Here is a 17,713-nt window from a genome sequence, read left to right on the forward strand (position 1 = left end):
TATAGGTTTGTCAAAATAAGGTTTGTCTTCGTAAAGTTGCTCTAGCAGGCTCTTTTCTGGTATGAATCGCCCATTTTTCATGAGCCAAGCAATTTCTGTTGGATAAAATCAAATGGAATCACACTTTTTGTTCTTGTTAAATGTCTTGTTTGAGTCATTTGAAAATGCTGTTTCATGTTGACTTTAAGGGCTTCACTTTGTGCTAATTAATCCCTTAATGGGTAAAATCACTGTAATGCATGGCTCTTTTATGGCTTATAGCTTTTATAAGGACCATTAGATAAACACAAAAAGGATTGTTAGACATTGCAGCAGAGCTTGATTTAATAATACAGAGCCTATCAAAGAATAATAAGGTCAGATATGAGACTTTAGCATGAGCTTGCTTTCTCAATAACAGGCCTTGAGGCTGAAGGGAGGTGTCAGATTGGCGGCAGTTTGAGGATCGAGGGGTTAACAGGGACTCAGATGGCAGGCAGAAAGTAAGGCATACTGACAGTGAGATAAGATTACCAGTTACTCTGTTGGTGAATGATGCAGAAAGTGACAGTTGACAGGAGCACAGCGACCGGCTGACCACAGACAGGCACTGCGCAAGCTTTGCTGGCTCTCCACCGCACCGAAATAGAAATACAGCAGCATGCAAAAAATAAGAGCTGGCTTTCTCTCTCTGCTTTCATCTGGCTCGCTATTTCAGTTTTTACTCCTTTCATACCATTTCATGCACTGCAAGCATGCGCTGACACAAGTGGCTGAAAAGTTTACAGTTTAAAGACGAGGAAATATAAAACGCAAGACAAACGCAAGTACTTGCTTGTTTTGATTATCGAGGGGCCCTTCCTATAGGCCTATATTCTAGCGTTTTCGTAAATGATAACAAAACTTATGACGGAGTTTGCACTACACAGATTTTTGTCCAATCAAGTGAACTCTAGAATGAGTATGAGAAGGGGAGGTCTTATAACACCTGCCACTGACTTAGCCAGTCGCAAATCATTGCTATGATGTAGTCCAACTAAAGCCTACTAGTTTTTTTAAAGGCAAGGCCTTCGTTTTGTCAAACCCAAACTTCTTGTTTAAATAGGAAATGCGTCAACACAGGAAAGAAAACTGCTCTTCATATCATTTCACTGGGTAATTAAGTGAAGTAAAATGAATGGAAATGCATGGGACTATACTCTACACATTAGCTATTAATTATCACACTGCAGAGTGAAAATCCATACTGTTCAGAGAGGAATGTGCAAGCCTCCTATTTAACACACATACTCATGCACTTCAGGAAAAAGAAAAAGCATCCGCTGCATTTTATTATCCAACTAAACCTGCTTTTTTTTATGGATAGATTAGGCCATGTGGGTCTCAGAAAGACAGCCAGCTGTTAGAAGCTTGCTCAGGGCATTTTTCAGATCAAACTAAACTCATTCTCACAAGCAGGTCACTGCTCAAAACGCAGCAATTAAGAAATAATTTTCACCTTATGGATTGCTGTGACTGTCAGACAAATTATTCTCTTCCCAGCCTGTCAGCAGCAAGACACTGTAAAGGGCGATTAACACAACACTGAGTGAAAAAAAGGGAAAAAAGAAAGTGAGTAGTAAAATTGTGAGAAGAATTGGGATCGATGGCTTTTTTCACGTTTTCAAATCAGAAAAATTTCCAGGCAGGACAACTTAAAGGTGGTTGGGGGGGGGTTGCACACCGTACATGCCTGGCTGATGACATGGAATATTTTAAAACAATTATTTTCTATGTATGTACATAGACTGCTGCCGCCGCTCGGCATCTGTCACAGTGCCCAGCTATGACTGGAGGCTTCTCAAATTTCTGCAGTGCCACAGACCACAACTCACATAGTTAACCATTAAATTTGATCCCAATCATAATCAAAGGACATATATTAGTTACTCTAGCCAACACTAGATGATATTTTGTGTATATATATCTTTCATATAGCCTACACAATGCATGTTCAAGTTTTCTTTGGTTAGACAGCTTGAATGAAGCCTATTCAAGGCTACAATGCAGAGAAATTGCATAACAAATGTCGCCATGTCTTATCACTTCAGTTTGCGTAATTACAAGAGTATCATACACTAACCTGCAAACTCAAACTTCACTTTGTTCATTCCTGAAGTACAAAAACCTTCGTAACGTTTGTGCGTAGCGTGACTATTCTCAACTTTGGGCTGCCACCTGTACCGTATTCAACATTTCTTGTGTGATACCTCTGCCTTGTCCTACCTCTGATGCTGTGCTTCTCGTACGGAGCGTAATCGGCTTCAGTAAATACTATTTCACCCCCTTGTGGTCTCCTAATCCTATTACACATGACTACTTATTACAAAAGCCCAACTAACAGTGAATGGGAAAGCTAAAAATTTAGGCTTCAAATTTAAATGTCAGCTAATATTAGTAATATGCATGTACTGAAAGTTTGTCCAATTCCAATTTTTCTGCAGATTTTGGCATAAAAATATTATTTGGGGTTTTCGGTAATCATATAAATATTATTAATAATAATAATTATTATAATTATAATTTTTTTAATGGGTTTTTAGCCCACTGTGTCCTGAATTTTCAGTTTCAGCCAAGAATTCTTATTCATCACTAATAAGTAGTGTGAGATGCACTATATTGATTCACTGAATGGTAAATTATTCATTAATCATCCTGAATCAATATGATTTTACAGATTGTCCTCATTCGTAATTACAAATTACTGTAAATGTCATCAAAATGACAATTCATGTAAAAAAAGTTTGGGAACCCTGTTACATTCGGTGAATGCGGTTTGGTGAGGGGAAGAGGGTGATTCAAAACTACAGAATGCAAAAAAAAAAAAAAAATTATTGAAAAAATAAAACAAAAACATTGTGTTATTTTTGAAACGAGATGAGTAAATAATAATAGTTGCGGACGTGAAAAGGCCAAAAATTGGGTGATTTCCCACATATGTGCATGAATGAGGAGGCAGAAAAACAAATCAATCTTTTCTCTTCACACGTGTCTGTCACATAGACTTTCCACAGGAAGAAGCCAGCAGAGAATCTCTGCTCCTTCAAAGACGCTTAACATGAGAATATGACTAATTTGACACAAAAATTTGACGCCATTCGTTCCAGCTAAATTAGAGGATTTAAATAAAAGGCTGACTAAATCTGTAAATTCTACCTTGTGTGTGTACATTAAAACATGCTTACTGGAAATATGATGCTGTCACTCAATATTACTGCAATTACCATGTCAGAAGCAACATTCTATAATATTCATTTGCTCATAAATCTGTCAGCCCATCAGCCAGCCAACTTCACCTTTGTTCCTGCCAGTCCGTCTTGAAGTCACACCGGCAGCAGTGTGAGAATTATATGACTTTAGGGGGACACCAATTTATCTATATGTCTACAGGTAATTTTCAGTGTGCAAACTGTTAGTCTTGTGCAAACTAAATTGTATTTTGGCAGCCCTTTATCAGATTTTTATCCGAAATGTATCCAAAACATTAATAATCTTTCAATGTCAACAAACCATTTTTTAATTTTTTGTTATAAATCTGTTTTATCTAAGTAATTAATGAAGTATCTATTTGGCGCCATGTCAAAGTTTGCTCTCTGACCAACTTATCCTTTAGTCCTTTGCGGGTAGCTCACTGAAATAGTTTGAAACGCAGTTGAAACATTCCTTATATGGAGAACCAAAACTGTTTGGCGAATGTACTCTGATTCGATTCCCTTTGAGGTAGGGTTCAAGCCTTAATTGTTAGGATCACAACCCCCATAATTCGAACCTTGACCAGCAAGCAGTTAAACAGGGTTCCCACACTTTTCAAGGCACAATTTTCCAGGACATTAATATGCTTGTGGTGGAATGACCTGCTCCTCCCTCTCGTCATCGTTGCCTCACCTCTAAGGGCTATCCATCAGCCAGGCTCATGAGTTGGGCTGGAGAAGAGAAGAGATGCTTAATTAATAAGCCTCATTGGGGCAGTGTTTGATGTGGCTCACCTGAAATGGATGGAGCCTCATCAGCACTGCCATATAAAAACGGATTGTGGTTGTAATATTTAAGCAAAAACACATGATGTATATTGTGGTTACCAGGTGGTTATTTTTTTCTGAATTCTGTTTTGACAGTTGAACTTGTATTATCAAAATGGTGTCAAATTAAGTAATTAAAACTTTAATCAAATTAAAATTTTCACCATAACATTGCATTATTTTTATCAAATGAAGTGCTTTTATACAAAATCCTCAACACAAATGTGAGATAATGCTTTATTATTATTAATATTTAATTACATTTAATTACACATCTATACAATAGTAATATATTTGGTTAGTTTCTTAATAGTTTCTCACCTCTGGATAAGCAATTTGCTAAATGGCCCAGTGTGATTATTAAACCCCAAAAAGCTGTGATTTAATTAAATATATAGTCTGTATGAGCTGCGTGCTTCAGAATGCTCTGCTCTCCGTCATTTAGTGCACACGCAAACACACACACACCCACACACACACACACACACACACACACACACACACACAATGATCATGATACAGTGTTTTTAGTGTATGAGCGGCCGGCTTCCCAAATTCATTTTAAAGTGAGCAACACATGCAAATTATATTTTTATTCAATTAAATTGCATAATTTTGCAGTTAAATAATGACACAAGGACATATTGCGATATTCATTTTATTAATTGTGCATTCGTTTCAATCTTTCATTCCGAATTCTGTGTCAAATTCCTTGACATTACATGTTTTATAGCTAATGCCATTTTTATGATGGGATTTAGAAACTCCATCCATGTTTTCCACACTGTGGAAATCAAAGGGCCCTACATGTGGTATAAGCAGACTTCGATCATTGAATTATTACAAATGAATTAATATCCCTAAATGTAAAGGCTGCATCACCACACTACCAGTTCCGGATGTGAATTCATTTAAAAACCAATTCAGCAGTCTGACCAACGTCATTGAATATACGTGACAGGGCTTCCTTCATGATAGTCAACTATTGATTTTGTTTCACACTGTGAAGCCGTCAGCAGTGAAAAAATTATACAAATGTGTGTATTTGACAACCATCCCAAGTCTGAACGGTTACTATATTTTTGTACATATAGCACAAACAGTTATACCAAAATATTTTCTAGAACTAATTATTATTTTCCAGGACATTTAGGTATTTTTCTAATTGTCAATGACTTTTCAATTTCTGGAAAACTGCCCTGCAGAATTCCAGGTTTTCCAGGACATGTGGGAACCCTGTAAAACGCTACAACCTTCAAATGCAGGCCAACAAACGTGCAAATACAATCTTGCTTAAATGGAACACCCACTGAAACAAAAAATACAATATAAAAAAATCAAGTGATTTAAGTACTGCACTCAGAGAGCATTAGAGCAGTACAGAGATGATAAAAGAGGAAAGACAGAAAAAAGGCGCTTGCTCGCAGACAGACAGCCAACAAATGCTGCCAATAAAATAGCAGTCTGGGCTAAATCAGCAGTAAGATCAATATCAGCCCAACCATTCTGTTGAGTACTAGCATAAAAATAAAAATGTATTTTGCACACTGATACTACCATGTGAGTAGGACTCAATTTATAGCAAGCATGCACATGTGCATTTGTGTGTGAATGGGCCCCATTAAACAGGAAATTCACAGATGGATCGCAAACCAAAAGCCAGCTAAACGCTCTGGCTTTGGACACCCATCATTCTTCAAATGCCTGGTTATTGAGCCATTTTGCTTTGTCTGTATCTTCCAAAAAGGCACTTGTGTATTTGTTGAAATATCTGATTCATGAGTGAGTTAAGAAGCTTGTTCTATCTTCTCCAAAGCACCCGGAGCTCATTATGAGCTCTCAGCATTTGCAGAGCACCACTATTTTGAGACACTCAAGTGCCGATTCAAAAAAAAGGCGAGGCGCTGTGTTCTGGCACTGGGGGGGTTACTATGGAAACATTGTTGCTAGGCCCCTGTAATGGCATAGTGCATGTGCATTCATGTTCTTTATACTTTTGTAGTCACTATGGTAACATTAAATCATAGTTACAATTGTATTTACTATTTAAGTGATTGTTTCTTCTGTGTAATTATGGAATTTCAGTGTCAAATTAACACAGTTAATTTAGAATATCTAATTTCCAACCTGAGACTAAATTTGAGAATTGGGCAAGTTGCTTGTAAATGTATGTGAGCCGTGTGCCAAGACGACCGGAGCCAATGACTTTGATGAGCTTATTGTGCTGTAAAAGTGATTGAAATTCAGATCACTTTATACAGCTAACGGCACCATTAGCCAACACGCTGAAATTCTGTCTGGAACTGGATTCAATGATATTATCTGGATCCTGTCAAATTTGTCCTTGACTGTGAAGGTTTTAGGAGTTAAAGAAGAGACTGCCATTTGATACACGGGCAGGCTTGCTTTTCAGTGCATAATACTGTGTTAAACAGAAACTGGTGTCCCACACCATGATCTTGCAAAATCTATGACCAGGGTTGGGAGGTTACTTTTGAAATGTATTCCACTAAAGATTTTAAAATACATGATGTAAAATGTAATTTATAACGTATTCTGTTAGATTACTCAAGGTCAACAACGTATTCTAAATAATTTGGATTACTCCTTCAGCACAGATATATTTTTTCACTTGTTTCGACTATAAAAACTCATTAAGAAAAAATACACATGTTAAAAATACATTCTCTGAAAAACCTAAATATCTTATGCAGTGTTGTTTCTAAAACAAGATCAATCAAATTGATCTTGTATAAAGGATTTTATATTTTTACAGGAAAACTAAAATTATTATCAAGAATATGATTTTTAATAATATCAAAGATCTTACTAGAATAAAATAAATTATGATCCAACGAGAATTTTCTTGATAAAAAAAATATGATCGTGTCTGGTAACGTGTGCATGTAAAATGGCTAGAAATAGTATTTTAGCTTAGCATAAAGCTGACAATTTACACAAGGTTTATTTCTATTTCTTCTTCTCTAAACTTCAAACTTACTTCTCTGTCTGCTCGTATGAATGTAACATCATAAAGCGTTTCACCGCTGTTCAAATGTACTTTATATCGCATAATTTATATGTATAAATGTTTTCCATCTTAAAAGAACTAAACATTACATGAAACAAATGACAATAAAATGCAAAGTAATCTCTTCAGTAATCAAAATACTTTCTGAATGTACCTGTATTCTAAATACAAATGATTTACATTGTAACTGTAGTGGAATACAATTACTTATATTTTGTATTTTAAATACATAATCCTGTTACATGCATTTCATTACTCCCCAAACCTGTCTATGACACACTTGAAGGAATAATATTTCAATTATTTTTATTTTTTTTAAAAACAAGCATCAGTGTGGAAAGTTCCAGACTCTGAAGACTTAAATTCACAATCGTTGCATCAGCAAGCATTAAAATACTCAGTCACATTGATGTAAAGATGAGGGAATGAGTTAACATGCATAAAGCTCCAGCTGCTCGAGATACAAGCAGTGACTGTTCCCAAAGCTTCCAATGGCACTGGAAATCAAAACTACCAACAAAGCGAATCCAGCTGGCAGAGAGTACCAATCAAGCACAGAGCCGAAAGCCCGATCAGCCACCAAACAAATTATTAATGTTGTATACAGACTAGAGCCCAACCAATATGGGATTTGTGAGACCATTACTGATTTTAGAGGGGGAAAATTCACAGAATACCAATATGTTGGCTGAATTCTTGAGTTGAAATGAAAACAAACCTTTTCTATGTGGACTGTGCACCGATATGACTATAAAAAGGTACTCAGAAGGCTGCTTTCTTAAACAAATATTTTTTAGAAGAATTTTTGACATTATTATTATTATACATTTTCAACATTGGAAAAAGTACAATATTTCCCTCTGAAATGTAGGAGGAGTGAAAATATAAAGTAATAGAAAATGCCATGGTAATACTCAAGTAATGTACAAGTACCTCCAAATTGTACTAAAGTACAGTTTTCTTGCTTACCAAAACATCTTCAGCAATATTTCACTGTTAATGTATAACAAAACAGTCACAAACAATTACTCAAGGTTCGTTGCTGCCGAGTCGAGATAAACAGTGGCAGTGGTGTTACTTCGTATTCCGGTGGAGAACCAGACATTTAAATATTACATTTTGTAAATGCAATGACTGGAATTGTTCGGTTCAAGGGGGTACCAAACTGCGAATCCTGAACGAATCAGTTCGGTAAATACACGTTTACACATTAGCTACCACTCAGCTGACAAGGTATGAATGTAGATACGTGGTTAGCTAGTAAGCTATAAGCTTGTTGTCTCAGAGATAGACGTTGTTTATTTACTATTCAGCATTCTGTCTCACCAACTAGGTAATAACGTAGAATGGAATCAACACTCAACAGACACAAACCACCATCGAATCGTTGTCTGCTGAGCTGCAAAAAGATGCTCTGATGTTTGCCTTTCAATCTGCTACGTTATTGACTGCATTGACAAAATATAGTTGGCTAACAGCAAACAGATGTGATAAACTTGAGTGACATGGTTGTCTGAGAGAAACTGGAGTCATTGTTTATTAACTTTTCAATATGTAATTCACAAACTAGTTAGCAACTTTCCAAAAAGACACTACTTAACTCTGTACCGCTAAACTCTGCCCTGTCTGCAGAACCACCGTCAATTCAGCTCTGCAAACAATGGTGTCAGTGTGTGCTCTCCTGGTACACCAATACACCAATTCTAAATCACCCAAGCATTGATTTCTGCATTATATTAAAAAAAATAATAATTATATCTGAGCATATCAGAAAACATATATGCCGATACGATATTTCTGTGAAAGGCCGATATTATAAAACGGTTGGGCATTAATATATACAGAGCTAAACACACACAGTGTAAATATTTCATTATTAATTATGCCTTATGTTGCCTTGGGTTTACTGGTCTGACATTTCTTATTCATCAAATATTAGTATTGTGCAAGAATATACAACTGCTCTGTCACGGCAAGTCCAACACTTTACAACTGCATGTCTTGTTGTTGCCCTTAATGCTAAACAAACCATCTAACCCGTGTGTCAGGCCTTTGAAAAGCCCCACTGGCCTCTACTCAGTCAGCTGAACTTGCACAAAAGCTGCCACATGGCTCCCAGTGGCATGCATTTCGCCAGCTAATGAGAGATGCAGCACTGAATTACAAATCTTCTTACAAGATAGTTACCGTACTCAAAGACACTTACATTACTTCACTTTAAAAGGAGGTCTTCCAAATAAAATTATCCCAGTCTCTATAGATTACACACACTCTCACATGAAAACCACATAGGCTGATTTTAAAGAGCCTGATAATATTACAGTTTAAGGATAAGCCACTTCCTTATTACAGCAAATGTTTTCAATATGGCTGTATTCTCAATGTACAGTCGGTTCGATTCGACACCTTATTAGAGTATCTGGAATAGTTATGAAGATAAACAGCAATTTTGAAGACTTATGGCACAATAATACATAAAAAGCAGACAGAGGAAAAGGCAAAAACACCTCCAGAGAACAGAGCGGTTTGTCAGCATCACAGAGATGAACAGTTGTGAAAGGGAAGTACACTGCCAAGAGTTCTGCCTGGTGCTGCCATGTCTTGGCCGCATGTCAGCATTTACGACAACATCAGCGAGGATACCCTGCATTGAGCCAAGTGCAAGCAAGACAAAAAAAGCTAAAAGGAACCGAAAGAGTGTGTCTGGAAATACAACTTAAAGAGGAACAAATCATTATACACCTTATACTGTATATACCAATTCTGAAATTGCTCTGGTATAAGGACACAACAAATAGATCAATACAGAAGAAAGTAGTGAACATCAGGAACTCGCTATAAAACTTCCTGAGGCTAGGATAGTTTTTAAGGATACAGTTCTCACTTTAAAATGGGGTTCAATACAAGTTTAGCTCAAATGAACCACATTTGTGGTATAATATTGATTACCACAAAACATAATTGATTTAATCACTTCCTTAGTCATGGCAACGTAGCTGCGGTAAACTCTATAATCTGGTAAACTTCGTCATTCTTGAAACTGTGTACATTTCAATATTTATGGACTGGCCAAAGTTACTTCCATTGCAAATGCCTTAAGGACGAAACATACTCTACTCAAGAACGTGAAACATACTCCAATCAAGAAACTGAATGCAGAAGTGCTTGGCCACCACATTACAGTAAGGTTGAACATGCTTAACGTGGATTTTTGCATTACTGTGGTGGGAACAAAGCTCAAGGAAACAAAGGGGACGAAAGAGCTACCTTCAAACATCTGTGCCATTAAACTGGTTGTGTTATTAATCAGGTATCATGCTATAAATATACTGACTTTAACTTAATAGCTCAGCAATATTCTCTTCAAACTGTTGCTCAGCCATGAAGTGGACAGGCCACATTAATCTTGCTCTAGCACCTCATTCTGACACATTTCAGTATGCAACAACACGTAAAATTGAAGTTGCAGTGCAAGATACGTCTGCATTCGCTTACTGGCATAAATAATGTTTTGGCCCTTATTGTAACAATTGTTTTTATTATTATTATTATTAAAATGGGGACAAGTCTTTTTTTTTGTGGTAATCAAAAGAATAACAAAAATGCTTTTAATTGCGTTGAACTTGTTTTGAGTTGAACTATCTATATTAAAATGGAAACAGGAAAGTTGGTTCAATGGACATGGTCCAGATGAAATGGCGATGTATGTCATATACTGACCAAGGAGCTCGGCGCTTGTGCACACTGGTTCTGGTATGATAGCAAAGGTCGATAAGCAAAAGGTCACATTGCGTAAAGCACCAAATCAGTGACGTAACAGCCATAAAGACTAAATGCAAGAGCTGCACACTCAGCCATGCCTGCAAAGGAGCTTTGTCATTTGGCAAAGGACTACAGCTAGCTGCTTCAAGAAACTCACCATGTGAAAGACAAAATAAAAGGGAAAAATTAAAAATTAATGAAGGGCCGCTCTTGCCAGCTTATTGCTGTTCAAGTGATCTGGCATGTTTGCATTCAGATATATGCAAACCACCATTGCCGTTTTGCAAATACAAGCCAGGGAATTACATTTATATTTTGAAATGCTGTGAACACTGTAAAAGGCCTTCAAATAACACGCTGACACTAAAACAGTCAAATATGAGAAAATAAAATTCCATTTGCCTTGGAAACATAACAATTCTGCAGGTTTTAGAGAACATTCAGAGCCACTGAGATAACGGATCTGCTAGATTAACTTTATAGGCATTCAACTTTAGTTCAGATCTTTTTAGCTTTGACTGTACAAGCTCATGTTTGTTAATGGGCCACATATGTCATCAATGTGAAAAGACTGCCACCCTAAAAGACCTGCATGCATTTAAAATTATGCTATGTCAGGTGCATTACAATTACAACAAGCATATTTGTGAGACAGTTCATCAAGTAATCAAGTAAGCAAATCACTGCTAATTAACTAACTCAATACTACTGATATAAACGATAGTGGCAACTTGAGGCAGTGTTTCCCTTAAAATTTTTATCCAAAGCAGAATTGTCATCATACTGCCATCAGCAAAATGTATGCAAAGTTCAGTCCAATGTTTATTCTATGCTGATATCAAGAAGAGTCTTAGGGAGGTTAACTCAAACAAACATAATCCTTACTAACTTAAATCGACAAAATTAAATCAGACCTTTTAAAACAGCTGGCATCCTGAGGTCTCAATGAATTTTGCCATGTCACTTAAAAAAGAAAGAAAAAGAAAACAGAAAAAAAATTGCATTTAAACACAGGATTAAATGAAGTACAATGGCACTAACGGCAGATGCTGAAACCCAAACGTGCAATCTCACACACGCATGCTGAGCCTCATAGCTTTCTCCTCACAAATGGACGAGGTGCCAACATTAGCATTGTAAAGCTGGAAGACTTCGAGCAGGGGAAGGGGTCAGAGGGAGTGCTCGTGAGCCTTGTACTCACTCTCTATTTTTGTTTCCAGGTTTTTTTGTGCGCCACACACTGCAGTGGATTTTTCAACTTGGCCCTCATCAGTTGTATGCCTGATGAAACAAACACTGACAGCTTCTTTACATTTGTAAAGGCCCCTACAGCAGCTGTGCCCATCTCACCACACGTCTATGAATCAGGGTCCGACCCCAGCTGGGGCCGGAGAGAGAGCGCAAGGGAGAGAGAGAACGAGGGAGAAAGAATAGCCATGGGTAACCCCCGTTCCCCCCACATCATGTGCCATGTTCACTTCAACAGAACAAGAAAACAAGCGAGAGCTCCGACTGCATTCATTAGCCAAAGTCTGAAATCAAAACTGGTGCAAGCCTTTGCTCTATAAAAACAGCCCTCAAAAAGAATTATACCGAGAAGCTGCTTCAGAGTGTGACAGGATGGCCTTGTTGAGAGAAGCCATTACAGTTCTTCTGAAAACAGAAGCACCTACTCACCCCCCTTCTGCTTTTCACACATGTCTATCAATCAGAGATGGTCTAATTACGTTTCCTTGTTTGCTCTTATTAAAATCTATTATCATATTTTTTTTTTCTTCATTCTCTTGTTATTCCACTAAATTAATTTTAATAATATGCACAGCAAATGTGAAGGAGAAAGAAAAAAAACCCTTGCACTCATGTTCCAGGGGATATGGTTAGGCCAAGCATGTATAATTGTCTTACGCTAATTAAGCGGAGGCTGAATCCAGGGGGCCAAGAGTTGTGTAGGCCCAGGGGACAGATCCTTTAGGTTGTTTTTGTTGTTTGGCTGACCAGATTTTACCACAGCAGCCTGCACTGCACAGATGTGACTTGAATGTTCTGAACAGTTCAGGTCCATTCCACACAACCTAAGCACAGGATCATGACCCTGACACCATGAGAATATTTATAAGTTTTCAGGACAGGCCAGAAAAGACCATTATCAGGTATATGACCATATATACATAAACAATAATTCACCTTTTCATGCTGAGCAGCTCAAAGTATATTTTTGAGATCCTTAACAAAAATCGAAATTGATATATACAGTATCAAACGATTCATGTATGGATTCCCAAAACTTGTGACACATTCTTTTCTCATTAAGGACTAAAGAATTTTTAAACATCGTTTTAAAGAGATTGCACACTATAGAGCAATTTCTAGCCAATTAAATGTTTTTGAGCAGAGCAAAGCTAAAAACATGTATATTGACATAAGATATACATGTATAATGTTCCCTGATATTTTGGGGGGTTTCCATTACTATGGGAACATTTTATATATTAAAAGGTTTGTTTGAAAGAAACATCATTGGTCATAAACAAACCACATGGTCAATATTTGCTTAGCTTTGAGAGTACTTCGCAATAATATAATAACGCATTAAGCAGACATCTATGTAGAAGAGTGCAAAAACACAAAAAAAGAATGGCAATGCTATGATGAAATTCATGACTGCACAACACTAAATCAAATGTATATGCTAGAGGCTTATGTTTTTTTTATTTTATTTAGTAATACAGTGACTTAAACAGTTTAAGTCACTGTGTTTAAGTTAAACTCAACCGGTCTACTCAGGAATTACAACTCGCCACATCAAAGTTCTGCGACACACCTTTACCAGCTACTGTGACGCAATGAGACGTTGCATTCTAGTTACTGTAGAACTAAAGTACAAAGAGACAGACACTTCCCAGCATCTTTATGGAAAACAACATGTCTCGGAGCTCGAGAACAGCCGATAGGCCTTATGCGCGTGGAAACGGTCCCCGTGTTGCGTCATCACATGCCCTCGCAACGCTCGTTTCACTCCTAACCTGTTGCTCATGACTAGGGGCAATTAAAAAATAACAACGGAATAAATTTGAATCAAACAATTGATTGTAAGAGCAAGGCAAGCGTTCGAACGTCGTTTTCCAATCGAATGTGGCTCCTGGGTGGAAAAAAAAAAGCTCAATCTAGGGGCACGTGACGAGCCTACTCACGCAGCAGACAAGATTGGGTGCCTTTCACGTGCCAGCGGCGGGAAATTATTTCTCCGCGCCTGCTTCGTCTGAGAAGAATCTAAAACAAGATTATGCGAGCTGAAGGACGTAACAGCAGTTTTCCAAACTACTACGACGACGACAGAAGCCCACGTCAACTACAGGTAAAGAGCCTGGCAAAGTCGGGTTAAGAGTCAGTGCTTTCTTTGATGGTTCACGAGGTTTGGTCGTGTTGTCTCTGAGGAGACTCGGGCTTTTGTTATGCTAGTCTTGCTTTATTCCGCTCTTGAGGAGTGTAAATCACCGACCAGAAAAGTTCAAGAGAGACTGCACCATATCCAGTCCTCCCCCTCCCTCATCTCCGTTAAGTTCACCGGCTCACTAACCAATCGGCCCCAAGATGGTAAAATGGTCTCTTTCCTTTACTCTGCAATGCGACTGGATACCTATTTTAAATGACATAATCGTTCTCAAATATCTCAAACGACTAGCATTAGGGTTTTTTTGTCTGCTTAAAGCACAAATCTCGCAAATCATTTTCGAAATTGAGAGAAAAGGGCAAAAAAAAAAAAAAAAATCAAACGGCGTTGATATTCAGGCACAGTAATATCCACAATTCTGAAGCACGACCTCCTCCTGTCCAACATCTGTAGCCTACTTGAAATTAAGACTGTCAACATCTAAAGTATTTTCAGTCGTCAAGTGCAGGGGAAATACTTTACCCAGTAGTTTTGAAAACGTTAACGTGCTCACACTTGCCGTACGTCTCAAGAAGTACTAGTTACATTCAAGATAGTTGCATTTGCTATCCATATTCCTGCAGCTTCACGGTAGGCTTTTCAGTTTGGGGAAATTAAATGCCGGAATAAAGGAAAGGGCGATATGGCTATCCTAGCGGCTTTGAGACGGAAACACTGAAGAGCAAACAAAGCCATTCTGGTCAAAACTATGTAGTAACATCGGAGTTTGAGTTCAACAACAACAGGACAAAACAAAACACATCCAGCGCTACAATGTAACCGATTTCACCGAGTTCTGGGAACTAACATCTGTCGTGCAAAATAGAAACATCTGAATGGAGATACCGGGGCAAAATGGGTGTAAATGGAACTACACCGATAATCCATACCAATTATTTTTAACACAATTATTTGTATTTACGCTATGTTTCAAAACCCAGACGAAAGACAACAAGAGCCATTAGCCAATCAAAGTTTAGGCATTTACATCGCCACATGAGCAGACCATCGAACAAACTTAAGATCACCCAGATATAAACGACCAATACTCACGTATTTCTTTTGTATGATATTCCTCTTAGGTCTTTCCTTGCTCATTCTGCAATCCAAAATGATTTGTTGTTACGGAGAGAATCGCCACATGAATTTTCTTCCTGCCACTCTTCTTTTCCTGGAGCAAAGCGATTTAAATCCCCTGCAGTTTGCTTTGCTGTGCAGAATTCCCTCTTCGATCGCTGCCGATTCCTATTAGAATCTAGGAATTACCGATATTCCCCAAACCAGGGATCCATCACCGAGGGTAAAAGGCAAGTAAAAAATCACATCGGTATACCATAGTTAAAATCCATTCGCCAAAATAACTTCCATCATTAAAAAAGCCATCTGATGTTCATCCCGGCTCTTTAAAACGTGACGGCTTACTCGTGTGTTGTTGATGTAAATGCTCGCTGGTGCGTTACATCTTGTTTTCTGAAAGGTGTATCCGATGGTGGGATGAAATAAATAAAATGTAAAAAAAAATGAAAAGGGGTTCGTGGTCCGTTTTGGCTGGAGCTAGCAGACGATGAGTGAACTCTCCAGCAGCACCACGGGCTCATCTGAACACAAGGCGAAGCTTCTTTCTTCGAGTAGCCTATCACACCCAACAGCACGCTCAGCGGTAACTTTAAAAGGACTACCGTCCTTTAGGGACCATCTCAAAATGATCCTCCTTGTGGAAACACGAACAGAAAACTTTTTTAGAGTTACTTTGTTTCAGAATGACCCATTCAATCAACATCGATGTTATGTGAAGAGGGGATGAATTAACATTTCCTGCTAATCTTGAGACATACAAGACAGTTAAAAGATACACTTTCCATTTTTTAAACATGTTTTATGTAGTTATGAGAATTGTCACTGCGCCCTTTATAAGATACTTATCTGGCTCTCTGGAAATGTCTGTGGGGAAATAAGCACGCGGTCTATTTATTTATTTATTTATATTTTTCCCTGTAGCGTAGACCTATTTCTAACAAATTGATTTTTTTTTTTTTACTAATTGTTACACATTTTCTTAGAATTTAGAATTGACAAATTAGTTAGCTCAATACTTTGCAATATGGCTTGATAATACCCACATAATAGCAGTGGAAGGTTTAAAATATTATTTAATATTAATATTAAAATAAAATAATTAAATGTTGTACGAGGACTGTTTTATTTTTTATTTACTTCTTAATTAACTTTTTAACCTCCATTGCATTATTTGTTGCTTAAATCACTTAGTTGCCAGTCTTTAAGCTTCATACCCTTTTTTTATGGGTATTTGACAAAGGGGTCAGTGACATGATGCTAGTTTTGTCCAGATCTATTAAATTATTTTAAAGAATCATAAAAAATGCAATACACATTTTCTATGACAAACATGTTTTCAATTTCTGAGTTCTGTCATTTTGATTTTATCTTTTTTTCCTTCAAAAGTTTCATTTGGTGTAACCATTCAGAGACAAAAAAAAAATAAAACCAAGCTGAAATTCTTGTAAAAATTAAATGTTGGCAATGGCAGTGCAGAATAATCTTGTATTAATATTTCCTGAAAAAAATAAGTTGTGAAACAATTGTTATAAAATATGATTCATATTTTTAAAACTTTTGTCAATCAAATCAAAGTCATGTGAATTTACCAAGATGTAGGTTGCCATTGTATTTCTTATGTTTTAAAAAATCAGAGAGGACCCCTTTAGATCCTCAAGACCGATATTTAGAATTTTTTTTGTTGAGGTTGTGTGGTATAACTTTTTGATGACTTTTTCCTGATTGATGATGTTTGTATAAATATATATACAGTACTGTGCAAAAGTTTTAGGTACTTGTGAAAAATGTTGCATTGTGAGGATGTCTTCAAAAATAATGGCATAAATAGTTTAATTTATCAATTAACATCATACAAAGTCCAGTAAACATAAAAAGCTAAATCAATATTCGGTGTGGCCACCTTTGCCTTTAAAACCGCACCAAATCTACTAGATACACCTAGACACAGTTTATCTTGGTTGTTAGCAGTTAGGATGTTTCAAGCTTCTTGGAGAATTCTCCACAGTTCTTCAGTCTCAATTGCTTCTGTCTCTTCATGTAATCCCAGACTGACACGATGTTCATTGGGGGCTTTGTGGAGGCCATGACATCAGTTGCAGGGCTCCCTGTTCTTCTGTTCTAATAATTTCTATTTGCAAAAGTAATGTTTGGGAGTTTAACATTTATATTTCCTATTGACACACTAAAGCTGAAGATATAAATAACCATCTTAAGACAAATGCTTTTGTGAAACATCTTATGTGCCAAAGACTTTTGCACAGTACTCTCTGTGTGTGTGTGTGTGTGTGTGTAGTGTATGTATGTATATATGTATATATGTATGTGTATATATATATATATATATATATATATATATATATATATTTACCTTGGAAA

The 17,713-nt window shown here is 37.1% G+C and overlaps 1 protein-coding gene across 1 annotated transcript in view; it reads right to left on the reverse strand.

Annotated features, from left to right (window-relative positions):
• jarid2b (jumonji, AT rich interactive domain 2b) overlaps positions 1–15,914 on the reverse strand; it is a 148,503-nt gene extending 132,589 nt beyond the window's left edge. Inside the window, exon 1 of the mRNA XM_052136285.1 lies at positions 15,314–15,914. Coding sequence (XP_051992245.1) covers positions 15,314–15,358 — 45 coding nt within the window. The 5' untranslated portion in view covers positions 15,359–15,914. The remainder of the gene's footprint in view (positions 1–15,313) is intronic.
• Between the last annotated feature and the right edge of the window lie 1,799 nt (positions 15,915–17,713).

This window comes from Xyrauchen texanus, chromosome 10, assembly GCF_025860055.1.
Source record: "Xyrauchen texanus isolate HMW12.3.18 chromosome 10, RBS_HiC_50CHRs, whole genome shotgun sequence".
NCBI classification, from domain to species: Eukaryota; Metazoa; Chordata; class Actinopteri; order Cypriniformes; family Catostomidae; genus Xyrauchen; species Xyrauchen texanus.